Source organism: Ceratotherium simum, chromosome 22 (assembly GCF_057802395.1).
Source record: "Ceratotherium simum simum isolate JZ-2026a chromosome 22, ASM5780239v1, whole genome shotgun sequence".
Taxonomy (NCBI): domain Eukaryota; kingdom Metazoa; phylum Chordata; class Mammalia; order Perissodactyla; family Rhinocerotidae; genus Ceratotherium; species Ceratotherium simum.
This window is the reverse complement of record NC_141921.1, coordinates 36,603,729-36,630,199: the sequence shown is the minus strand read 5'-3', so window position 1 is coordinate 36,630,199 and position 26,471 is coordinate 36,603,729. Positions and strand designations below refer to the sequence as shown.

The 26,471-nt window shown below is 45.4% G+C and overlaps 1 protein-coding gene across 8 annotated transcripts in view; it reads right to left on the bottom strand.

Annotated features, from left to right (window-relative positions):
• UBR4 (ubiquitin protein ligase E3 component n-recognin 4) overlaps positions 1-26,471 on the bottom strand; it is a 134,403-nt gene that overhangs the window by 12,941 nt on the left and 94,991 nt on the right. For all 8 annotated transcript variants that reach the window (XM_087446698.1, XM_087446699.1, XM_087446697.1 and 5 more), the window contains 21 exons: positions 25,408-25,498; positions 24,949-25,033; positions 24,650-24,777; positions 19,559-19,688; positions 19,276-19,433; positions 18,416-18,525; positions 17,566-17,707; positions 17,092-17,173; positions 16,590-16,763; positions 14,464-14,585; positions 13,339-13,536; positions 12,282-12,362; positions 10,142-10,229; positions 9,501-9,628; positions 8,495-8,602; positions 7,855-7,974; positions 6,913-7,103; positions 6,270-6,443; positions 5,800-5,899; positions 1,329-1,547; positions 286-399 (listed from right to left, as the gene is read on the bottom strand). In XM_087446698.1, coding sequence (XP_087302824.1) covers positions 286-399; positions 1,329-1,547; positions 5,800-5,899; positions 6,270-6,443; positions 6,913-7,103; positions 7,855-7,974; positions 8,495-8,602; positions 9,501-9,628; positions 10,142-10,229; positions 12,282-12,362; positions 13,339-13,536; positions 14,464-14,585; positions 16,590-16,763; positions 17,092-17,173; positions 17,566-17,707; positions 18,416-18,525; positions 19,276-19,433; positions 19,559-19,688; positions 24,650-24,777; positions 24,949-25,033; positions 25,408-25,498 — 2,743 coding nt within the window. The remainder of the gene's footprint in view (positions 1-285; positions 400-1,328; positions 1,548-5,799; positions 5,900-6,269; positions 6,444-6,912; positions 7,104-7,854; positions 7,975-8,494; positions 8,603-9,500; positions 9,629-10,141; positions 10,230-12,281; positions 12,363-13,338; positions 13,537-14,463; positions 14,586-16,589; positions 16,764-17,091; positions 17,174-17,565; positions 17,708-18,415; positions 18,526-19,275; positions 19,434-19,558; positions 19,689-24,649; positions 24,778-24,948; positions 25,034-25,407; positions 25,499-26,471) is intronic.

Genomic DNA, 26,471 nt, shown 5'->3' with positions numbered 1-26,471 from the left:
AAGCTCTGGGCACAGGGCCTAGCATACTGGAGGAATCCAATGAGTGGTAGCTGTCAATGATGACGATGAAGAAGAAGACAACTAATGTTCAAAAGAAGACGACCAATGTTTAGGTCAGTTTGCCTTCCAGCCTTCAAAGAGGACACCTGGCTCTAAGATGCAGGCCTTGCCCCTGGCCTATCTCAGAACAAAAAGGCCTGCGGGACAGGGACACCAGCAGAGCAGGGGCCAGGCTGCGGCATCAAGGCCAGGCCCTCATGATAGACTGAGGCCCCACAGCCGTACCTGGAACTTGTAGCCCTCCCTGCAGATGCAGCACGTGAGGCCCGGCTCCTCAATCAGCTCTTCCATCTGCTTCAGGAGTGTCGTCTTGGTCACCACCTGGCCCTTTTCGTTTGTCTGCAGGGGAGCCCCAGGTGGCATGTGAGAAAGGGGTTTCCAACCCACCTCCCACCCAAGCTTGGGGCTGCTCAGAATAGTGCTGACCTTCCACACACACTAATAAAACGTCTGCTGCATCGAAAGGAAATCTCTTTAGTTAGCTTCTAATGAGGGTAAAGACCCAGATTCTTCTGCTATTCTCTTCCTACAGGAACCACTGAAGCAGAGGAAACCATCCAGCTGGAACTCTGGCGAGTTGCCACTTGCCACCAAAAAAGCCCCCTTTCTTTGTACCAGCAATACCAAGTCTCAGCTGCCAAGGGCTGCTGCATTGTGATTCATTTACTGTTCCCATGGGAGTTTTAAAACGGCTGACACTCAAGTCTGCTGGTTTGGATAGGAGTACTGCCTCCTCCAAGGTGGAGAGCAAAAACGGCACAGAGCCCTTGGCGTCAAAATCCTGTCAACAGATTATTAGCTATGTGCCTGTTTACTTCACCTCTCAGCCGCAATTAGTTCATCTAAAAAGGGGTATAATAATATCAACCTCATAGAACCACGTGAGGGCTTACATAAACTCCTACAAGTAAGGTGCCTACGCATAGCACCTGGCATATAGTAAATCCTCGGTAAACAAGGGTTAGCATCACCATTTTCACTGTTTCTGTGAACCTGTTAAGTCATTTAACCTCAGTTTCATCTGTATAGTGGGACAACAACAGTCACTCCTCTCAGGGTTGTTGGGAAGATTAAAGAAGGTGACTCACCTAGCACAGCGCCTGCACATCTAGTTCCCTCCTCCTCCTCTGTCCCGCCTTCACCTTCCTTCACCTTCACCTTCACCATCCCCAACCCCAGCTCTCCCCCGAAGCACAAATGACCGTGCCACGGCCGTCTCCTCATCAACAGCGTGGGCAAGAATGTGGGGACTCGGGGAGTGGCTTTACCGTCATGCCCAGGGTGCCCAGGGCCTTCTGCCTCATTGCCATGGCCATGCGCTTCTTCTCAGCCCGGGTCTCCCTGCGGGCTGCGTCAATCTTCTTGTTGACGTCAGGGTGCTCCCGCAGTGCCTCCAGCAGGTTCTCTGCTAGGGTCCCAATGCCCTCATCGCTGGACACCTGCTCCAGTTTATGCAGGTTTGTGATGGAGTCAGTTCCAATCAGAACCTGCCAAGAAGGGACCAGAGATGCATGCCTCTAATTATGTAGATAGGTATTCCTCCCAGGAGATTAAAGGTTTAGAAAAATCAATGGAATGTGCACAATTGCATGTCATCTGTTTAGTTTCAATCAGATCCTTTGATTCTACACTTAGAGAGATACAGACAAATAGAGGAGGGTTCAGCTCTGCCACCAACCTTTGACCAGTCACTATGCTATTTAGCTCCAGCACCTCTATCTATAAAATGGGGGGAATGCCAGGGTGGCTGTGACGATTACAATTAGATGACATATGTAAAGCATTCAGGCACTGTGAAGGGGGCTCAGACAAGATTCCCTGGAGAAGCAGGCCCTGATGAGGCCTGAGTGGTGAACTCAGTGACTACACCCAGCAGAGCACGCCCTTGACATTCACAGGGACTCTGCTAAGTTCTTCATCTGGGGCCCCCTGGGTCCATCAAACCCAGGACCACAGGAGTCTTCTCAACCTAGGGATATGAGAGGTACAACCACAAGTGGGAATGGGGATAAGAAAACACTTAAAAAAAAGATATTAACAAGAAACCCCCATGCTTGAAAAGGTTGGCAGTCACTGCACTATAGCACCACACTATGAACAGGGGTGGAAGGACATCAGAACACCAAAGGCAGGTATAGTTTGAAAAAGCCCTCCAGGTGAGCTCACTGAGAAATCGCACCATATCATTGAAATCAGCACCACCCTCACCACAAGTAAATTGATGACAATTAACTACATATAAGACAATAAATTGAAAACAACAAAGTCAACTTGCAATGTGATAACTCAGCACTCAACTCAGATCACTCACTAACTCATAAATCTATTCTCATAGCAGGCACGCTTCAAACTTGTGCCTCAGCAAAATTACAGGTATCTCATGTCCCAGGCTCCTAAACACTGAACCCATAGTTCAGCTGCCTACTGAACTATACCACAGGCACCCCAAACTCAACACTCTGGGTATTTACTGTGTGCATGTGCATGAAACAGTGTTTTAGGTGTTGGGGAAACAAAGACTGTACCTTCCTGAAGCTTACACTCTAGCTAGGAGGCCAGACCATATGTTAATAGTCTAGTATAATGAATTCTCTTCCACCTTACCTCAAACCTCCCAGGTTCTCCGTCTCCTTCAATGGCACCACCATTCACCTGGTCACGGAATCCAGAATCTAAGCAGAGTTCTTGATTCATCCGGCTTCTTTACTCCCCATGTGCAATCAATCTCCAAATCTATTTACTCCACCTCCCAGATCTCTGCTGAATCCCTTCACTGTCCACTTCACTAACTAATTCAGGCTGCCATCGTCTCTCACCTAAATTATGATAAAAGCCTGCCAATTGTTTTTCCTATCTCCCATCTTACTTCCCTCCAATTCATCCTCTATAACATGGCCAAGGCCAATGTCCTCACGAGAAAATCTCCCTCCTTGGAGAATGCGATCTGCACCCACGTTATGTCTTCATTGTCAGCTCTCGCCATGCCTCACCTCCCATAACACAATTGCTTTCAATTCCCGGAATGCTTTAAGCTCCCTTGCCTCTGAGCCTTTGAAGATGCCATACTCTTGTTTTTGTTTTTTTTTTTTCCTGAGGAAGATCAGCCCTGAGCTAACATCCATGCTAATCCTCCTCTTTTTGCTGAGGAAGACCGCCTCTGAGCTAACATCTATTGCCAATTCTCCCCCGCCTTTTTCCCCCAAAGCCTCAGTAGATAGTTGTATGTCATAGTTGCAAATCCTGCTAGTTGCTGTATGTGGGACGCGGCCTCAGCATGGCCGGAGAAGCGGTGCGTTGGTGCGCGCCCCGGATCCAAACCCAGGCCGCCAGTAGCGGAGCGTGCGCACTTAACCGCTAAGCCATGGGGCCAGCCCCATACTCTTGTTTTTAAAATCCTCTTTCTTTTGACTCCTCCAACACTGCATTTACCTCACTGTTCAGTTATCACTATGTATTTGGCTATATTTTCCACCAGACGTAAACTCCCAGAGGCACAGGCTATGACTGTCTTGTTCGGCAACATCACCTCAGCCTAGCACAGCACAGGTACACAATAGGCACTAAATAAATATGTGTTCAGGGACCAGCCCAGTGGCATAGTGGTTGAGTTCATGCACTCTGCTTTGGTGGCCTGGAGTGTGCAGGTTCAGATCCCGGGCTCGGACCAACACACCGCTTGTGAAGCCACGCTGTGGCAGTGTCCCATATAAAGTAGAGGAAGATGGGCACAGATGTTAGCTCAGGGCTAATCTTCCTCAGCAAAAAGAGGAAGATTGGCAACGGATATTAGCTTGGGGGCGATCTTCCTCACCAAAAATAAATAAATAAATAAATGGTGTCAAAGATAAGTAAATGGTTAGAAGTACAAATGCCAAGTATCTAACCAGATAAAGCCTGATTCTAAAGAAAGTAATTTAATTCAGTAACTAAGAACAGCCTGGAAATCAGCTGACCTGAGTTCTCAGCTCACTGTGCTACCACTGGCCAAATCACAGCTTTGTTCCTTGAGTGATCCACATTCGAAACAGAGATGTTACAGGATAGAGAAAATAATACAAGTGAAGACTCTTACTTAGAAAAAATTACCTCCACAAAGATGTACTAATTACGACTACTTCCCCTGAACTGAGCAAAAGTTTAGAACAATAGAGATTTGGGTAAGACAGATGGAAGAACCTTACGTAACCAATTCACCACGTTTGTGAAGCAAGTTATCAGAACAGGTTACCAAATGAGAATGTGAACTATATTCAAGGCAGAACACTACAAACAGAAAAAAATCCAGCCCTGAGGACTCCCAAAACTCAACACTGAGAAAAGAAAAGATATGAAGGACATTTCACTGAAGATGCAGAGGAAGCACATGAAAAGATGGGCAGCATTGTTCGCCATTAGGGAAATACAAGTTACAACCACAGTGCGACATCACTATACATCTATCAGAATGGCTACAATCAAAAACAGTGACACCACCCAACGCTGGTGAGAGTGCAGAGAGTGGGTCACTCACACGCTGCTGGTGGGAACGTAAAATGGTGCAGTTACTCTAGTAAACAGTTTGGTAGTTTCTTGTAAAACTAAATACACAACTGGCAATTGTGCTCTTGGGCATTTACCCAGAGAAATGAAAGTTTGCATTCACACAAAATCCTGCACGTGAATGTTCATAGCAGCTTTATTCATAAGTGCCCCAAACTGGAACCGATCCAGGTGTCCTTTCACGGGTGGATGGTTAAACAGCCTGTGGTGCATCCACAGGCCATGGAACACTACTCAGCAACGAAAAGGAACAAACTATTGGTACACGCGATAACCTGGATGAATCTCCAGAAAATTATGTTGCCTGAAAAAAGCCAATCCCAAAAGGTTACATACTGTATGATTCCATTTTGATAACATTCTTGAAATGACAAAATTAGAGAAATGGAGAACAGATCAATGGTTGCCAGGGATTAGTGGCGAGGACGTGGGGGAAGGTGGATATGGCTATAAAAGTGCAACAGGGGGGATCCTTGTGGTGATGAAACTGTCCCAAATCTTGACTGTATTAATGTCAATATCCTGGCTGTGATACTGTACTGTAAGTTTTGCAAGATGTTACCATTGGTAGAAACTGGGTAATGGGCACATATGATTTCTCTGCATTATGTCTTAACAACTGCATGTGATTCTACAATTATCTCAAAATAAAAAGTTTAATTGAAAAAAAAAATCCAGCCTGGCCACCTGTCTGAGCCAGTTAGGATTTGTGGGGGGTAACAGACACCTCAGCCCAGTGGGGAAGAGATCAAGAATGAGCAGCAGAGTAGAAAGGGTGGGCATCACTGAGAACAAAGTTTTCAGCTGCCTGAGGCAGAGCAGAAAATGGTGGTGATGGTATTACAAATGTCCCGGTGACTGTGGCCAGAAATCAAAACTGTTTTAGACTCTGGTCATCCACACCCTCACAGTACAACTGCTGCTCAGCTGACCTGGGAGATAATGAAGCCCCACATAAGAAAGAGCTGAATGAGGAAATCACAGCTCTAACTTAATCCTCCCTACATACAGAGAGATGAACCAGATGACCTGTGAGAGTCCCTTCTACTCTAGGAGTCATATATTAGGGCAAGTCATGTCTCAAGGCTAGTCAAGGTGGTTATCTCCATTCAGTCATGGGAGATGAGGAGCGAGTTTATGGCTCCCTCACACTTCATGTCCTCTCTCCAGACAAGGTCCACATGCATACTGGCTACTCACCTGGGTGGCAGGGTGCTGGATGGCCAGCCCCCGAAGAAGCCTCAAGATAAATGGCAGCGCTGGGCGAGACAAAAACTTTTTCCAGATGTCAGCATCCAAACTACAAAGCAAAGGAAGGCTTATTAGCAGGCCAAAGAAGCAAATCCTACCTAGAAACCAGTTGTTTATTCTGGTTTGTTTAAACATGACCCTTCAAGAGTGCCATAAAGAATCACAAAGGACCACCCAGCTCAGCTGAGAAGCCAGATAGAAATGAGTACTCTTAAACAGAAACCAAAAAGCTGCCATTTTCCCCACAGCCCCAAAGGGCTCTGCAGTGGCTGAGTGGCCACCTTGGTAGTTTCCAGAAGGGGAGGGAGACCCTACGAAGGGTAAAGGGGAACATGTGATGCTTTATGTCAAGAAGATGAAGGAGAAAAGGAACCAGGAGGAGGAGAAGGAAAGCAGCCACTGACAGAGACACTTCTTACTTCTTGGCACTGGGAATGTGCTTTTTCATATAGTCAAGCGCATTCTGGGTAATTCCCTTCTGGAGAATCAGATCCTTCAGCTGATGCCCATTGCTGTTGTTCTTGATGCCGGCCGCTATTTTACAGAAGCAGTCAAGGAAGACTTTATCATCGCCACTGTGATCTTCATCATACCTAGCAGGAAAGATCAAAGAGTCTGAGAGCGTGAAAAGAATAACATAAGCTGATCATGTCATTCTCTTCCTTAACAATCTTCAATAGCCTGTAGGATCAAGTCTAAACTCCTCAGCACAACATAAAAACCCTGCTGATCTGGCTCCCGCCACCCTCCGTCTTACTTGCTACTCCCTCAAACTCCTAACATTCTCCTGCATTTTCATGCTTCTGCACACGTGACTCCCTCCATCTCGTCACATCCCCTTCCCGTCTCACCAACCTCTTCATCTTCTCTGCGTAGCCAACCGCTACTTTAACACAATCTATTTTAGATATTGACTCCCCAGTTAGACCAAGCCCCTTAAAGGTCAGGCTGGCACACAAAAATCTAATAGAAATTCAGGCGATTCTTCCTGAGTCTCACAGAACTAGTTCAGGGTTCTTTGTGGGGACACTCACTTAGCTCTCTGAAATCTAAGCAACGTACTTATCAAAGCTGCAGTATGGTTTGAACCGCTCCACCAAGATCTGCATTTTCTCCACCTCTCCAAAGGAAAGGTATGGGATGATGCGAAGTAGGCCCTGGAGCACACTAGGGTTGGAGCGAACGAAGGTGCTGTTGATCTGGTCCAAGAGCATCACGAGTTGATCTTTGTCACCCGTCAGGAGGAGGTTGCCCTGCAAAAGGAAAGAGGATGGAAGGCCCATTAACGGGGTTAGGACTTTGGCTATAGCCAGCATCTGCTCTCCAAAGGTCATCCACTTCCATCAGAGCCATCAGAAGTAGCCCTAGAAGAACTGTGTCTCAGCACTTCCTGGGGAATAATCAACAGTGTGAGTTCCACTTGATAAATTACTTTCTAAGATTCTGTGATGGCTCTGTAATAGTCTCAGGTGGTCAAAATATGCCAATACAATCTCTCCTCCTCTAAGAGAATGCAGGCTACCTGATACGCATTTGGTTTTATCTCTAGTCAAAACATTAGCACCAATAAAAACAGAGAAAGACAAGGGTGCAGTAAGTGGAGAGAAACTGAACTGGGAGCTGGAGATGGGGGATCTAGGCCTGATTCTGCCAGTAGCCAACTATATAACATTGCACAGCTCACTTCATTTCTCTGGGCTTGGAGTTTCCTCAACTGTGAAATGAGGGTTGGACTAAGACCGCTAACAGTTGGAACATGCCAGGATTCCATTAATGAGCAGCTTCTGAGTGAAGAATATCCTTGGCAGCTTTGTTTCCTCTGAATCCACAGATTTCAGGCTTCAATCCAATGATGTCACCATTATTTGGGCCTTGGCATTCTCATGACCTGAGCAGGCTCAATCATTCTTGGTTGACACAGCAAGACACACATAAGCCCGTTGCTGGCAATGAGACAGTGAAGGTTTCCAGTATCTGCGGATGGATATACGGGGCCCCACTCACCTTGTCCTCACTCAGGGGCTCAGCATTGGACTCATCCAGAATGATTTCCATGATGCTAAGCACCTGCTCGGCCACAGCTGCACCGCCACTATCCTTGCTTTCTTGTTCAGCCAGCAGGGCCTGTAGGAGAGGAAGACCCAGTCACTCTGGGGATAAAACCGCAACCACTCATTGCTGATGGGATCTATTCCTCAAGGATGTCCTTCATGGCCTTACTTCCCAGAGACTGTGTGTGTCTGTGTGTCTCCATGTGTGTGCGAGACACACACACACACAAAAGAGAAAGACGAGCATGTAGGCTATGTGATGTTCCAGATTTCTTTCCCAGTTGCCCTGAGGACAGTGCTACTACTTTTGGTGTGCTGTCTGGACTGTTTCAGGCACTAACTTCCTCTTGTCTCTGATCTGAATTGAGGAAAGAGACAAGAAAGCTCATGGCTATCATGGCAGTAGCACGGGGGTGAGCCAGCAGGAGAAGGGACAGCCTAAATGATCCAAGTCCGTGTGCTGGTCAGCCAGACAGATGAAGGGCTTGAAAAGGCCAGAAATCCATTCCATCTGAGTCCAGAACTGAGATGTCCTCCCCCCACCCAGGACTTCTGAGGCTCATTCTCCACATTTTGCAGTCCACACTCTTTACCAAGTTGAGAGTCCCCAGCATGACATTCAAAGTGTTCATTTCCAGCTTGACCAGCTGCTGCCGGTTGACTTTCACCTTCACGCAGTAACTGAACAACTTCAGCAAGACCTGACAAGAAAAACCAGTCAAAACCCATGAGACCCTCTGAGAGTCTAAGATGAAGACGAGCAGGAAAGAAATGTTGAAGAGGGGCCATGTATGACCAGTAGGTACTCCTCCTGAAATGCAGAGGACAGCAGGGAGAAACGACCCTTAAGGGGTCATAGTAAGGTGGCTGTGATCTCCTATCAGGTCGGCCATTTAAATAACATTGTTCTCCAGTGGTAGCTTGTGTGGGCTGGGTATATCTCCGCCATTTCTAAAACTCTGGCAGTGACACCAATTCCTAATGGAACAGGCGATGCTCTGTTGTCCTGGGAAAAGTCCAGGACTGACTCAGACTCTGAACTAATAGTAAACAGAAAGATCCCAAAGCTCATGGCTTGTGGGAGCTCAGACCATGTAGGTAGGTCATTTAAAAGATGGGCACAATAATATTTGTTCTCATGTCTCTTGGAGGTGAAAATAATAGTGTAATATTTGTGGTGCCCTTAGAATCCTCTACCCCTTATCGAGACAGCTGGATGAACACCCAAACAAAATCCTACAAGGAATGAAAGGGTTACTCACAAAATCCATTTAAAAAGCAATAATAATAATAATTTAAATAATAATAACTATTGACACAAGTGCAGTTTTTTGGGAAAGACAATTAGACATTGGTTCCATGGGTGACTAAAGAGACACAGCAGAAGGCTACCATCACACTGGTTTTTTGGGAGAAGTTGGGGGAGAAGGCTAAAGTGTAGAGGGCTCAGGGAAGCTGCCAGATCCTTCATTGGCTTGCACTGGTCCACAGCACCATGCTGCCCTCTAGGGTTATATGGCACAGTGGCCACAAGCTTCTTTCCATAGCAGCCTCTCTCAAAGCAGAAGGGCTGGTCCCACCTTGCTGCCTCCAACTCACTGTTAGAAGGTGGCGTCCCTGCTTGAAATCCTTGATCCCTGCCAGTCTGTTAAGCATGCAGTCCAGGCCCCCACACTGGGCCATCACACCAGCCATCTTATACACTTCTTCTTCATCTTCTTCTTCATCTGGGGTGAGCCGGAGAAAGCCAAGCATAAAAGGAGAGGAAGGTGAAGATGGGAATAAAACAGATAACCTTCTCCCAGGCTGAAAGCTAGTTCCCTTTTCCATATCTCCAATAAAGACATAGCCAATAAAAGGAGTCAACATTGGATATTAAACTACACTATCTCACTCCCAGTAGGAGCTTTTTTTAAGCTTCAAGTCAACTAAAATTACTTACTCTAATACGTGAAAATCTAAACACCACCTCCAACAGGAAAAAAAAAAACTAAGCTAAAAATAAATCTGATCTCAAGTTTGTTGCTAATCGCATTTTTCCAAGTTTTTCTTTTTTTTTTTTCCTCCAACCCCAGAGGTGTCTGTATTAGGCCATAAATACCCGTACTTTTCCTCAGTTGGAGAAGTAATCCCCCCTCAATTCTGATCTGAGGTACACCCCTAAGTCCCAGGAGATGAACCTCTCAGTGGTCCCAAATCTCAAATCCAACATGCAGCAGTGTCTGTGAAAAGGGCCACACCTGTGGTGGAGTCCAGGGACTCGATAAACTCCTCAGTGGCATCACCCAGCAGCCCCCGCATACGATAAACAATCCTCATCGGCTCTCCCTGAGCAGAGAAAGTTGGAGACAGGCACTTGTAAACAGGCGTTTAATTTCATTAAAACTCTATGTAATAACTATAACAACTATTATTTATCATTTTACTCTGTGCTAAGTCCTATGCTAATTAAGCACTTTATATTATCCTCTTATACAAGGTTAAGCAGCTTGTTCAGAGTTATCCAGCTGTAAGCCCAGGTCCAATTCCCAACCTGTGTTGGGAGTAGAAATTCTCTCTAACCAACAAGACCACTACCCAAAGAATTAGGACAAGGAAGGTCAATTAGATCAAATAGCTTTGATTCAAGTCTCAGGAATCAAAAGCAAGAAAAGAGAATACACCAATCTTTGCTTATGGAGATCCTGAGGGCTTCATATAACCTTACAGCAAGGAGAGGGGTCACCCAAATTTCCTCAAGCTAAAACCTATAACCTGATGGAATGACTAGAAACGAGAAGATTACAGCAACTGTACTAAATCGGAGGATCATGAGAGTTCACTATACACCAGGCACTGAGTTAGGTACTCTAGCATACATATTCTCCTTTTGGAGATGAGCAATAGAGGTTTGGAGTCACACTCTATGAAATTCAGTTGGAGAGAAGGTACCACACTAATTCAAGCTGTCTGCCTCTAAGCCCATGTTCAGCTTCAGGAGAGGAAACCCTGGAGGGAGAGAAGCCGTCAGAGGGGCCAGTTCTAGAAGTGTTTCCAGCTATGGAAGCCCAGTGAGAACTAAAAGAGAGAACAGCCATAGACCATGGCAGAGAGAGAAAGAGACATAGAAAACAGAACAGACTCTAGTAGCTAAAGAGATGGGCTATGTATCAGGGAAATGGGAGACAAAGTAAGAAGGGAAGTTGATGAAGGCCCAGATAAAAGGCGGCCACAAACTCTGGACTTTGCCAGAAGAACTCCTCAGTGGATTAAGCACACTAATGCGAGGGACCAATGATCCTCAACTTCTACCTTGCCTCGTGGTTCAAAAGGAGAGATGCTTGTGTATACTCTTTGGGTTCCATACCACCATTTACTAGGGTGCCCATAAAAGCTTGGTCTTAATTTTTTATATTCATCAGGGATTAAATCTGTATCATTCTGTTTTGATGCTAAAACGTCAGTGACAAGATGTACTGGTTGGGGCAGTCTCCTGCTGTGTCCCTCTGCCAACAGTGCTATATCTATCCAATTGGCAGCAGACCAACAGTAGACAATGTCCAGGAGTACCAGCACAGTGGGAGAAAGGAGAGAAGCAAAAATATGTAAGAAAGGCCAAAATGTGCCAAGAGAACACTACCAATTTAGTCTCAAACTCTACAGAAATATTTGGGACTAAGTATAGAAAAGTTCGCTGTGCTTCACTGGTACATTAGTTTGCTGTAATTAAACTATTTATTTGATTCACTTACTAAAGATACACCTAATAGAGAGAAGAGATGGGAAGAAATGGGAAGGAGAGAAAGAAATGGAAGGGGAGGAAAGCAGACAAAAAGACAGGAAAGGAAGGACCAGAGGAGGAGATTAAGACAAGAGGAGGGAGAGGGGAAGTGGACTATAAGACTCTCCAGAGCAGACAGACAGTACTGAGGTGGTCCAAAGGACCAGAATGCCATGCTTCCTTTATTTCCCTTTCCCCTCTTCAAGAGTAACTGCCTGTTCAAGTCGCAATTCCCCAATCAGTAAACGAGAAACTATGCTCCTTGACACAGCTCTTAGAAAAATGTTCTCATAAGTGAGCAGGCCCACAAAAGCTGAGAATCTCAGTCAAGAGGCACCCGGATATAAAGCATATGAGACAGCAAGCGTTCCCCAACACACTGCTTCCCCAGACTTTGCCCAGCCTGGGCTGCACACAGCCAGAAAACACTCGCCCTCCCCTGAAGCTCTTCTACCTCACTAGTCTGATGCCTCAAGAGGAGGACAAGATGACTGGTTTTCTCCACAACCACAAACGGGAAGTACAGCTCCTTAGGTGCTGCTACAAGCTCCTCCTGGGACAAGTCCACATGAAGTCAGAAAGGTAAAACCACACCTCCAAGTGAGAAAACCAGCACATACCTCATTCGTGGTACACCAGACCTTCTTGTAAACCTCGGCCACAGGAAGGTCCAAACTAATGATTTTATTGTTCACTAGAAGCTGAAGAGAAAAGTAGATGAGGCTGTTATTCCAAATAATTGCAAGGCAAGAAAATTTCAAGACCAAAGGAGACTTTATGGCAGCGGTTCATAATTCATAATTTTTATGTCATGGACCTATCAACTTCCCCTTTCTGAAAAACGCACGTGTGTGCACAACACCCAGAATTTTGTGCACTATTTCAGGGGTTACAAACACCCTTTACCCAAACCATGGACTCCAGGTTAAATTTCCCTGCTGAGGGGGCCGGCCCGGTGGCATAGCAGTTAAGTTCACACGTTCCCCTTCGGCGGCCCAGGGTTTACAGGTTTGGATCCCGGGCGTGGACTGACACACCGCTTGTCAACCATGCTGTGGCGGTGTCCCATATAAAGTAGAGGAAGATGGGCATGGATGTTAGCCCAGGGCCAATCTTCCCCAGCAAAAAAGAGGAAGATTGGCATCAGATGTTAGCTCAGGGCTAATCTTCACAAAAAAAGAAAAAGAATCGCTGCTGAGCACCTCCTATTCTGAGTCTACTTCAGGCTCAGCACCAGAAAAAGAAATTTTCTCTATCTCACCCAACATGCTTTTCACCATGTATGCCAGACCCTAGAGGTTATCTGCCAGAAGGTATCAGATATAGGGCCAGAAATCTACACAGGGGCTAAAGTGCCAGTATTTAGGGAGCTTAATTAACCTGGAATCACTGGGAAGCCTCTGCCAGAGCAACAAGAATAACAAAAGCCTACGCCATGACAAGCAAAAGCCACTAACAATTTGCTTACTGCATGCCAGGCATTGGGCAGAGCCCTTTACAGGTAATTAACCTTAACTCCAGGTGAGGTGGGTAGGTGGGAATCATTAGCCCCCATTTATAGATAAGGAAGCTGAAGCAAGCTACCTGCCCAATGCTAATCAGCTACAAAAGAGAGGAAACTGGATTTGATCTTAGCCCATGCTCTTAATCAAGGCAGCAATGTCCCAGGCTTGTTACCTCCATCCCACTGTCATCCTCCAGGAGAGCCACCAGGTCACAGTCCTGGCAAATCTTGTTCTTTATATCCCTCATCAGTGGCCCAATGCCTGGCTCATTGCTGCTATACGGGTTCCCAGGCATCCTGCCCTGTAAGAAGTCTTCTTGTTGGGGATCCTTCTCCAGGGTCACAAAGAACTCAGTGACTTCATTCTCCTCCTAAAGGACAGAGAGAAGGATGCATTAAAAGGGATGGCATAAAGATATGTGTAGAGGGATAGCAGAGGCCTTTTAGATTTATAGCATGCTACCTTGTTCCACGGACACTCTGAGGGAAACACACCAAACTCATCCAGCCCCTCACACATTCAAAGATACAAAGGATAGGAAGCTCAGAGGTGATTCAAAAAATCCAAATATAATTCATATAGTCTTAAATATCAAGCCTGTCCTAAAGCCTAACAAAATAAGCAGATGAGGAGTGACGTAAGAAAGCTGTGTCACTGAAACGAGCGGAGGTCCTGCTCATCTCCTCCTGCTTGTCTCATGCTACGCTAGCCAATCTGGGGCCAGATGACTGTCATAGGTGACCGTGACTTCGTCATCATCATAAGAGGGTACTCTCTATGTTACCTAATGCTTAGTATGCACAACCCCAATGACCTCTCATCATTAACTGATGACACTGGTGTTTTTCATCCTTCTTCAATAACAGGAGGGGTCTTTGGATCATACCACGCTTCTGTATAGCTCAGGCTAGGGAAACAAATACGCACCCACGTGTGCACAAAACAAGGGTGGAAAAGAAGAGAGCGAAAATTTCTTTATACTCTAGCTCAATATTGCCTCTTTCATAGTATAAATTGGACTGATAAGCAACAGGATTTTGGCAATGGGAAGTTAGACCTGATCTTGACCTTGAATCTAGGAAATATGATCAAGGAAGGTCATTAAATTTCTCATCATCAGGAGCAAGAAAATTACGAGGTTGCTTCTGTTTTATGTCAGTGGAGCTTTCTAAAATGTTGAGTAAATGGCCTACAGCTAGTAAGACTGCCCATGACTATAATGAATCACCAAGAGGCTTCATGGCAAAATGGCTCACGCCGAGACCCTGAGAGCCATGGGAAGGATCACACTGCTTACAGGATAAATGATGCTGCAGAGCCTCTCAAAGATGAAGACAGGAGTCCGGTAGTCATCCAGATTGTAGCGCTTGGCTGTCTCAATGCACACAGCCATGAAGGCCTTGGTTTCTGACTCTGTACCTGCCAGACATCAAAGTGGCCAAATCAGTTAGGAAAGAGCTTCATCCACAGAAACCAAGATGAGACTCTAAATGAAGTACTGTCGCTGACAGGTTCTTTCTGCCTGGTAAGTTTTTAAATGCCCTATATGGAGATATCAATATTTCAGTTAGAAACTTGAAGTTGATTGATTTTTATACTCAGACTGCATTCCATTTGAAAGCCTTAATGCCCAAGTCAACACAGTGCATCCTGCTTAGTTGCGTACATGTCTTGCTCCCTCTCAGAATTATAACCTCCTTAAGCAGAGAAACTAAGCTTTATTCAACTTAGCATCCTCTTGGCCAGAATAGGTACTCAAAAATAGGTACTCAAATAGTGATCCTAACTGTATTCTAGTCAAATCAAAGGGAAGTTATAGTTTTAAGCTTCATTCTGTAAGATTAAGTAGATTTCCCTCTAGAAGCCAAAGAGACAACTTTAAGTTACAGGAGGAAGAAGAAACATGCTCTTTAAAAGGGTCCAGCTGACAAGGTCATCAACCAGCTCAGCACGGCATGATGAAAACGGCATCAGAAGGACCCCCGTGTCTGGCAATATGGCAGACTGTGTTCCCTGAACTACCCCCCACTCCTCAGCACTTACAAATAATTTAAAATCTTGAACTGCCACAATAGCCAAGAAAAAAATGAAAGCCAAAAACTAAGAGAAATGAGAAACCCAGAAAGGTTATCAAAACTCGGAAGCTGGTTTCTGCCTTCAGCTTTGGTTTCCATAACCTGACATGATTTGAGAGCTGATACAAAGCCCCAAATCCGCCAAGGTGGAGAGCAAAGAGGAATTCCCTCCCCCCACCCACACACACATAAATCTGGTACCCCAAAAGACTACACCTTTGGTATAAGGGTCAACTAGAAAATTTAACTCTCCCTTTGCCCCAAGAAAATAACTGAAAGGAAGTTGTCTTCCCTTATAATTTGGCACTGAGTAGAGGGGGAAAAAAAATCTCCTCGGAGAACACATAACAAGCTGCCTCTCACCTCTAGGTGTTTGTGGCTCAAAATTCACACTACCTAGGTCTGAAAAACCTGAAGCTCAGAACTTCGTCAAAGGCAGCCCCAGATGGCAGTGCCCTGAGACGCCTCACAGAATCCTCACAAATCCTCTCTGGAGAAACCCATCTTTGACTTGGGTCCTAAAGAATTTCCACCTTAAATCCCCAAAACAGGAGCTCACAGTCAAAAATCACAAAATACAAAAGACTTAAGGCACCAAAAGCAAGACCCGGAATAACAAACAGCAGGATCAGATCCATAAATATTTCAAATTTTAGAATTATCAGACATAGAAGTATGTTTGATATATTTAAGGATTATAAAAAGGATGGGAAATGTGAGTAAATAAACAAGAGACTACAAAATCCAGAACTCAATGGGCAGATTAAATAGATTACACATAGTGAAGAAAGTTAATGAACTGAATGACAGAACTGAAGAAATTATCCAAAATCAGCATAAAGATACAATGAGACGAACACTATGAAAGAGGTGAAGAGATATGGATGACAGAGAGAGGAGTCCCACAGGGATGACAGAGGGGTGGTGGGGGAGGGGAAGGGGGTGGGGAGGGGAGGGGGGAGAGAGACAGAGGAGAGAGGGGGAGGGGAGAGAGAGAGAAAGGGAGAGGGAGAGGGAGAGGGAGAGAGGGAGAATGGAGCAGAGGTAGTTGAAGAAATAATGGCTGAGAATTTTCCAGAACCAATGAAAGACACCAATCTGAGAAGCCGTGACTTCTTTCTGCTCTGTGAGCTCAGTGCAAATTGACTGAGCCCAGCTCTGGAATTGTATAACTCCAAGAACTAATACTCTCTTGAGAGAAGAGTTTCTTCTTCTTTCCTTGAATGTGGGGAGACACTTGCCACCCCTCCTCTGGCTCTGTGGAACTCAAGGAAATCTGACTAATGCACCTAGGCAGACCCAGAAGGGGCGTGGGAGTCTCAAGTTCTAGGCTGCTGGGCAGCACTACCTGTGGTCATGTCTTCCAGCATCTCCAGCAACATATCCTGGGTCTCATCGATCAGCTTGGTCCTCTGCACCACCAGCTTTCGCAAGCACAGGTATCCATTCAGCACAGTACCCACCAAGCGACTTTTAAAGTGCCTTTTGATGGATTCCACCTCGACAAAGGAGGAGAGAAGGCCTGTGGGAGACAGGAAAAAGTTGCTGCAAGAGCCCTCGATGAGAATATGAGCAAGGAAGGACTGTGTCTTCAAAAGTTTATGAGCAACTCAAAAGCAGGGAAAAGCTATCTTTGTGCTTGGCACAGAGCAGGTGCTCAATGAACTAGTCAAAGTGAAAAGGAGCTCAAAAATGTAAACCCATCGATGAGGAGAAAAAGGCAGAGCTTAAATTTGCACTATGGTCAACACAGAAGGAAGAGAGTCAAACCCAGCACCCAAGGAACTAAGTGTCAGTCCCCAAAATATACCCAGGGTGCCCTAAAGGAAGGGACAGGTGGCTTTCTCTACCTGTGAGACTTTTGAGGGCATAGCCCTGCTGCAGATCAGTGCTCAGGGTGGCCTCCTCCAGGGCCAGCAAGCGAGCTATTTCCTAAACAGGATGATAAGCACAATTAGTGTGACAACACTGCCACCGACACTGGTCACCTCCACCACCAGTCCAGGAGCTTGCTGCACCAGCCAAAGACACTCCATCATTTTATTCTACTGATCCCTCAAACTGAACATCTGTAGAACTCCTTTCCAAGAAGCCAAGGACAGTTGCAATAACGTTTAGGGATTGCTTAAAAATTGGAAACCACCTAAATGCCCCCAACAGGTTGCTACATCAATATGATAAATACAATAAAGTCATAAAAATAATATTTTCAACAAATTATTTCTTCTCAGCAAAAAAGAACACCACAAAGTTTATATCAGAGAAAGAGTATAATGGAAGGAGAATTAGGGAAAGGGGCTCTCCTGGCCCAGGAGGTAGGATACCTTGGTGATGAGGTTGCCCACATAGGGCAGGACTCCCCGAGCTGCCAGGTAGACTTTCCAGTGAGCTGAAGTGATGAGCTTCTGGTAGAGGGCCAAGTACTCGGCAGCACACTCGCCAGCTATGCTCAGTTCATCCAGATAACTGCCATTGAGAGCGACAGGGCACCGTGAGAGAACTCTATTAGCTCCAATAGTTCTAAACAGTTCCTCTTTGTCCTTCCATCTTTCATGTCTTCTGCTCTCCTTCCCTCCCCTTTCCTTCTAGAGGGTGGAGCGAGGGCACCCAAGAAAACCCCAAACTTCCCACTTGGGAACCTCCCATACTTGGGAATAATTCAGAGCACACAACGAGAAATGCAACGCAATAAACCATAAGCGTTTGGAACAATGAGCACCAAAATAGGCATAGTGGTTATCCACGTAGTGAGACTGGTTTTTGATTAAGTCATTTAGAAGGCAAGTATACCCCAGAGTTTAGTGGCCAATGCCGTGGGCTTTAGAATTAGACTGCCCGGATTGCAATCTTGCCTTCCAGTGGACAAGCTAACCAACCACGTTAAGCTCAGGACGCTGTGGGGACTGAACGAGATAATGCACGCCAAGCATTTATAAGCTCATAAGGTCTCAATAAATATTAGCTGCTAGTGCTGCTGCTGCTGTTACTACTACTGCCACCACTGAAACTCAGCTTCTTAGTACTTGTTTGTTTCCGTGATCTGCTACACGGACTGGGTTGGTTACAGAGCAGAGGTGTGCCTCCCATCCCAATTCCCAGAGGATTCCCCCGGGAAAGCAGGAAAAGCTCTAGATGAAGCCCGACCACCCTCCCCATCCCGCCCTCAAATGGCACCTGGTGAGGAGGTCAAGGACCTGCTGCTTGCGGCTGGGAATGGTGGCTAGAGCTTCCACGATGGTACAGGCTGCCTGCCGTGCAGCCTGTGTCGCCGGAGTGAAGAGCACCTGCAGGACACGGGCGAGAAGCTCCTGGTCAGGTGACGGCTGTCTCACCAGCCCCCGGCAGGGCACACTCAACTGCCACCACCCAGAAGTCCTCTGGGCACTTCTCCAGGAAAAGGTTGAAGGTAAAAATCACCAGCTAACACAAGATCCAACTGCTGCAAACTGGGATAGAGGCAGCTAAGAAGTCTCCTTCTTCATGAGATTGTCTCCAAGTACTCTGGAGAACATACCTACAATGACTGAACTAGGAAAAAAGACTAGCGGGTATTTTCCTCAGCAAAGACTCCTATAATTCTATTTTGGGGACACCTATATGCCAAATACATTTGATTTAAACTAAGTATTTCTTATTTTATACACCAATGGACAAATGGATTCTCTAAAACATAATTACTTAAATCCTTTAAAACATCAGCTAGAAAGAAGAGGGAGAGGACAGCAGAAGATATGAAAGATGGAAGGAGAAAAGAGGAGCATAGGCACTGAGGCTGAGTTCCGTTGAATGGTCAGGAAGGAGAGCAGAGAGGACAAGGAGCTTGATGAAAAGGGCAGAGGAGAGTTCTATTTGGGTCAGTCCACCATGCTGGCGGCTGCAAGCAAGAATCTCCACCTACTTCCTATTCGAAAGGAAGCAAGAAAGCAAAGAGAAAGAAGAGAAAGCAGAGCAGACAGGTGGGGAGGAGCAGAAGCAGACCGCTCGGTATCCGCGGCCAGCATAGCAGGGTGAGGGACCGGGAGGTGGTCACTCACTTGCCGCAGCCAGTTGTTATGGCCCAGTTTGAGATCCAAGGGGGAGGTCCTCTTCCCCCGACGACTCAGGAACTGCTTCCACCTCCACACGTACTTCTCAGTCAAATAGAGATGGCGGAGCTCTGATTTGCTGGGGGACTTCCCATTGCCATCTATCCCTGGCAGGCAAAGGGGAACAGGGAGAGGTATAAGGAAAAGAAAGTAACAGGAAAATGGGCTTGTAGGGCTGTCAGGACAAGGGTAGAAGTGACTGATTTCCTAAGGCTTGAAGAGACAGACACACCTCGGATAGGAAGACACTTCTTCCAGGCTTCATAGGATGCTTTGGGGTCTCTCTTGAGCCACAGTTGAGCCTGGGCATGGATCTCATTGCAATATGGCTTAACTGTGGTGAGGGCCTCAACAGGAACATCCTGCGGGAGGAAAGCAGAAAAAGGTGAGAGAGCTCGAGGGACAACTGAGCCAGAGCTCCAATATAAATGGCACTAGCACCCCAAGGGGACATATGCAAAGGCAAGAAGATCAGAAGGATCAACATTCATATCTTTTATGCCCGAATATGTGTTTCTGTTAAAGCATTTTGATCCAATTTAGCAGTAGCGTCTCCATGCTGAGCTTAAGGTCAACAATTTTGACTGCACAGGGTAAGAGGTAGCTGGCTCCCTGCAGACAATCCTATAGCCGCATACACTAATTCCTATCCCAAGGCTGATGTGCAGTTTCCCAAACATAAATCTTCAAGGGATCACTAAGCAGTCTCCAGAATTTAAAGAGCCATTAGTAACCAGAACTAGCTTGTATATCAAAGAACCTCAGACAGCACTCTAAGCCAGCGGTTCTCAAACTTTCTGGCCTCTGTACCCCATTACAACCTTAAAAAATTATTGAGGGCTCCAAAGAGCTTTTGTGTATGTGGTTATATCAATATTTACCATATTACAGACTAAAACTGAGAAATTCTTAAAATATTTATTAATTCTTTTAAAAATAAGAATAAATCCATTAGCTATCAACTTAAATGACATTTTTTATATTTTTCAAAACAAAAATAAACTAGAGTTTATTTTGTCCATACTTCCTAAAGCCATCTATAGATTCAATGCAATCCCTATCAAACTTCCAACAACATTTTTCACAGAAGTAGAACAAAGAATCCTAAAATTTATATGGAACAGCAGAAGACCCCGAATAGCTAAAGGAATCCTGAGAAAAAAGAACAAAGCTGGAGGTATCACACTCCCTGATTTCAAAATATACTACAAAGCTATAGTAACCAAAACAGCATGGTACTGGCACAAAAACAGACACACAGATCAATGGAATAGAATCGAAAGCCCAGAAATAAACCCACACATCTATGGACAGCTAATCTTTGACAAAGGAGCCAAGAACATGCAATGGGGAAAAGAAAGTCTCTTCAACAAATGGTGTTGGGAAAACTGGATAGCCATATGCAAAAAAATGAAAGTAGACCCTTACCTTACACCATACACAAAAATTAACTCCAAATGGATTAAAGACTTGAATGTAAGACCTGAAACTGTGAAAGTTCTAGAAGAAAACATAGGCAGTACGGTCTTCGACATCGGTCTTAGCAACATCTTTTCAAACACCACATCTGACCGGGCAAGAGAAACAATAGAAAAAATAAACAAATGGGACTACATCAAACTAAAAAGCTTCTGCACAGCAAAGGAAACCATCAACAAAACGAAAAGACAACCTAACAATTGGGAGAAGATATTTGCAAACCATACATCTGATAAGGGCTTAATCTCCAAAATATATAAAGAACTCATGCATCTCAACAAAAAAAAACTACCAACCCAATTGAAAATGGGCAAAAGACCTGAACAGACATTTCTCCAAAGAAGATATACAGATGGCCAACAGACACATGAAAAGATGTTCAAAATCACTAACTATCAGGGAAATGCAAATCAAAACTACAATGAGATATCACCTCACGCCCGTCAGAATGGCTATCATTAACAAGACAGGAAACAACATGTGTTGGAGAGGTTGTGGAGAGAAGGGAACTCTCATACACTGCTGGTGGGAGTGCAAACTGGTGCAGCCACTATGGAAAACAGTATGGAGATTCCTCAAAAAATCAACGATAGAACTACCATATGATCCAGCTATTCCACTGTTGGGTATTTATCCAAAGAACTTGAAAACACCAATTTGTAAAGGTACATGCACCCCTGTGTTCATTGCAGCCTTATTCACAATAGCCAAGACTTGGAAGCAACCTAAGTGCCCATCAAGGGACGAATGGATAAAGAAGCTGTGGTATATATACACAATGGAATACTACTCAGCCATAAGAAACTTGACGAAATCCAGCCATTTGTGACAACATGGATGGACATTGAGGGTATAATGCAAAGTGAAATAAGTCAGAGGGAGAAGGTCAAATACCGTATGATTTCCTTCATTAAGTAGTAGATAATAACAACAATAAACAAACACATAGGGACAGAGATTGGATTGGTGGTTACCAGAGGAGAAGGGGGGAGGGAGGAGGGTGAAAGGGATAATTCGGTACATGTGTGTGGTGATGGGTTATAATTAGTATTTTGGTGGTGAACATGATGTAGTCCATGCAGAAATAGAAGTACAATGATGTACACCTGAAATTTTTACAATGTTATAAACCAACGTTACCGCAATAAACAAAAATTAAAGTATAAAAAAAAAAAAAATAAAAAAATAAAAAAAAAAATAAACTAGAGAAAGGAGTGGCACTAATTTACACTTTTTTTTTTATAAGGAAAGACAACAGATCATTAGTTGCCATTAGTTTTCTTTCTTTTCTTTTTTTTTTTTAAATAGGCTTCTTTTATTTTTTTTTGTGAGGAAGATCACCCCTGAGCTAACATCCGTGCTAATCCTCCTCTTTTTGCTGAGTAAGACCGGCTCTGAGCTAACATCTATTTCCAATCCTCCTCCTTTTTTTTTCCGCCCCCAAAGCCCCAGTAGATAGTTGTATGTCACAGTTGCACATCCTTCTAGTTGCTGTATGTGGGACACGGCCTCAGCATGGCCGGAGAAGTGGTGCGTCGGTGCGCGCCCGGGATCCGAACCCGGGCCGCCAGTAGCGGAGCGCACGCACTTAACCACTAAGCCACGGGGCCGGCCCTAATTTACACTTTTGAAGATCGTCTAATGACTGCCTTAATAAGACAGCTGGATTCTCATACTTGCTTCGGCAGTCGAACTGTTATATGTTTTGGTTGAAGTATATGAGAAACATCTAGCCTCACACAGATATTAGTTAAAAAAGAGAAGAATATTTTAATAGCTTTTTCAATTAATTGCTGATTTCTTTCTTTGATACTACACCAAAATTCAATAAATTGTAGGTTCTTAAGGATTGGCTGTAATGTGGGATGTGAAACCAATCAATAAACTTTTCATATTCCATCATACAAAAATTCATCTTTTACCCACGCGTGATTCTGTAACATGCATTGGTCATTTGGAAAATACTGGTTCACTGGGTTGTGCCAATTCCTCTTGAAGTGACAGGCTCACTTCATTCATTTTTCAAGAAAATGTCTGCCCAACATCTGCCTCTGAATAACCACAATTTGCCTGCCAGTCCTTGCAAGCACAAACAGGTGCCATGGAAAAAGCAGACGGTTTAGCCCGCATCTCAATGACATGAGTGCTTTTCCTCTAGACAGCCACTGTACTTCAGTGTGCAGCAAAAGCACTTCGGTGTACTTCCTGTATTGTCACACTGAACATTAAAAACATTAGTGCTCGAGAGTTAAGATTTATTAAAATTAACTTGTGCTGCTTGATCAAAGATGCTCTTGAACGAAACCTCACGACAGTGAAGAGCATGACTACAAGGAACGGTGGGGCCACTGCCTGTCATGCCAAGGCGCCAGTGGTCCAACCATCATCAATTCTGCACCATCAGCACAAACATCCTTAGAGTGCAAAGGGCAATCGTGCCTTTGGATAATTGCAAAAATAATGTCGACCTCGCAGATTCCCTGATAGTCTTGGGAACACCCAGAGACCTGTGAGCCAAACTGTGAGAACTGCTGCTCTCTCTAGGCTAAAACTAACCAAAATGTGAACATTGACACTGGGCTTCAGTGCTTAGAGGATAAGAATTCTGTGGAAATCTCCTTTTGCCTCACACTGCAGGAAAAAAATGACAATTATGTGGGGATGACGTTCTTCTTTTCAATCTAGTATGATTTTATTTGTTGGGAATCAGCTCTGAGGGGAAATAAACCTTCACATGTACCTCAGTCTTGCCTTTTCTGAGGACTGTCTGGGCAGACCAGGACAAGGGAAGTACAGATAAAGTGTTCAATGTCCAGTTTCCTTCCTAGTACTTACTACTCAGAAAGCAATCTTCCTGCAAGGAAGACTTTGTTTCCCATTAAGGGACTCCATCAGGATGGAGCAGAAATCGGAATGGCCCAAGGACCACAAAGGGGGATTGGAGGCAGGTAGCCTCAGGCATGGCCGAGAAAAAGAATTATGGCCTGCATATTCTACAAGCCGGTACAAGCAAGTCAACCTGTGGCTCAGCTATAATTATTTCAGGATGAAAACTTGGCTTTATTCATTTACTTAACAATGATTAACTGAGTGGCTATTATATGCTAGGTACCATGCTACACAAGGAACATAAAAAAATATTACTAAACTGACAGTCCCTAGATTCAAGGAGCTCACAGCCAGTCTACCACAGAACTGGATCTACTAAGGAGCACTAACAAAGAGAAGGAGAGCATTCTAGGCAGAGAAGACAGCATATAGCCACAGCTAACACTTGTTAAGAACTAACTTGGGCTAGACACTGCTCCGAGCACGTGATCAGCATTAAGTCATTTATTCTTCACAATACCTCAACGTGTTGTATTCCCATTTTATAGATGGGGAAACTAAGAACCTAAGTTAAATAACTTGCCCAAGGTCACAATGCTAGTAAACGGAGGAGCTGAGATTTGAGTTAGACAGTCTGCTCCAGCGCCTAGGATTTTCACCACTGCACAATACCACACACGCCAAGGCACGTGGGTAGTAAAGAACACCGTGCTCTCTGGGGCTGCAAGTCATCTGACGTGACCAGAGAAAGGTAGTCCTCCACAGTGAACCACTGTGTTCTATGCTTCGGTCTTTACGTGTTGATTTAACTTGACTTTCCTCTGTGAAACCTTCCTTCTCAAAAACTCCAACCCATCTCTGCTGAACTATGGCAGAGGAAGTGACCATGCCCCCAAGACCAAAGTCAGGTGAGCTGGGAGTAAGGCAGAGACCTTCGAGAGGTGGGGCACAGCACTGGCTGGGGCAGGAGGGGGCTGCCCCCCTGCCCTTCCCTCTTAGACTCCCCGCCTAGTACCTTGTTTTTCTTGCTGGTTGGAGCAGGTGGTTTAATCAGCTTCTGCAAGATCCGCAGACACATGAGGGTAATGTTCTCCACAACCACTGGGGTCTTAATGTTCACAGCCATGAGGAAAAGGCTGAGAGCTAGGGATGGGGAGGAAAGGCAGAGTCACGACCGTAAACCCCTCGCACCTACCCCAGCAAGGCGTCCAAGTGCAGTTCTCCCCAGCTCTCCCCCTCTGTGGCTAGGACTGCATCTTGAAGCCTCCTTTCCTCTCTCGGAAAAGCTCCTAACCAGGTGGTCCCCAAACTCACCACAGCGTAACCGGAGCTCCCAGCAGCTGTCCTCCTTCGAGATAGAATCTGTCAGCAACAGCATTTCATACTGAAGGCTACTTGCCTAGAAGACAGACCAACAGGAAGAGACATGAGTAGAGAAGGTCTGAAGGGTCAGTCCCAGGACTAGCGCTTAGGTCCAAGCTCTGATCTGGCGACTCAGAACTCAAATGTCTGGTCACAGGTGGCACCACCAGAGAGAGAAAGGAGGGATGGAGGCCCTTGTATTCCATATGGCCGAGCACCCATTGCTCTTTTCCCTCTGAAGTTGGCTCTGGTCTGGGAAAATTATTCTGGGACATGAGCTCTGCAAATGTGCTTGCTGATCCTCCCTCCTCAGTCAGCACAATGAGACTGGAGGGGACTGGCGAGGAGGAAGCCGAAAGTACGTAGAAGGAAAGTGAGGGAGGAGTCAGAGGGGATGGCTGTGCAGCTCACCAGATCAGGATTGGCCCAGTGGCCCTTAAGGGCAGTGGAGACTTTGCCAATAATCAGGTCGTTCATTTGCTGAGTGGCTTCCGGATTGTCTCTGGGGAAACAAAGAAATGGAGTCATGTTATTCACCATTGGTTGTGTCCTTCCTTTCCTCTTGAAGGAGCCCAGAGGAAAAGAAATCAATGTCTAGGGCTACCTGGCTTTCCCAGGGGCAAGACGACAGCACTGCCCCACAAAACTCTGGTTTGTAATAAAAAGGGCATGTCACAGCCGCCTTTCCTGGGAGGAGACACTGACTGAGGGAAGAGTAGCACCAACATATGGGAGATTTTCTCCCCACCCACGTCCCAGGCTGCAGAGCCCCCAGGCGCTGTCTGGCCTAGCACAGTCTCCAAAATCTAGGTGTGCACTCTTTAGTCTTGACCACAACTCTTTGCTCATCTTTTCCAATTGCCTCCACCTCATTTCCCACAAAGCATCCACATTCCCATCTATGCCCCTTTGTAATAATGCCTACACTGATAACAGCAAAAAACAAATTCTATCTTGTCACTTTCTTGCTTTCCAACACGTTCTGAATAAAACCCAAAGTCCTTACAATGGCCCTACAGGATGTGGCCCCTAGAGACTTCTCACTAATTCCCCCTCCCTTCTGTCCCCTCCTCCATCACACCCTTCGCTCCAGCTACACGGGCCTCCTTGGTGCTCCCCGACCATTCCTGGCACACCCTTGCCTCTTGGCCTTCCACTTGCTGTTCCTGTGCATGTGGCCCATGTCTTAGATACCTGCATGGCTTGTCCCCTTACTTCACACAGGTCTCTCCTCAAGTATCAGCCCCTCAGAGGTCCTCCTTGACTACCTTATCCTAAATAGAATCCCTCCCACAATCAAGGTCGCCATCCCAGCTCAACTTCTCTTCACAATATAATTTCCTGACACTATATCGTGTAATCATCTATTTACTACAGTTCTCTTCATCTAGACTGTAGGCTACACGAGGGCAGGGACTTTGTTTCATTTACCACTGTATCCTCAGAGTCTAGAACAGTGCCTGGCATGCAGTAGA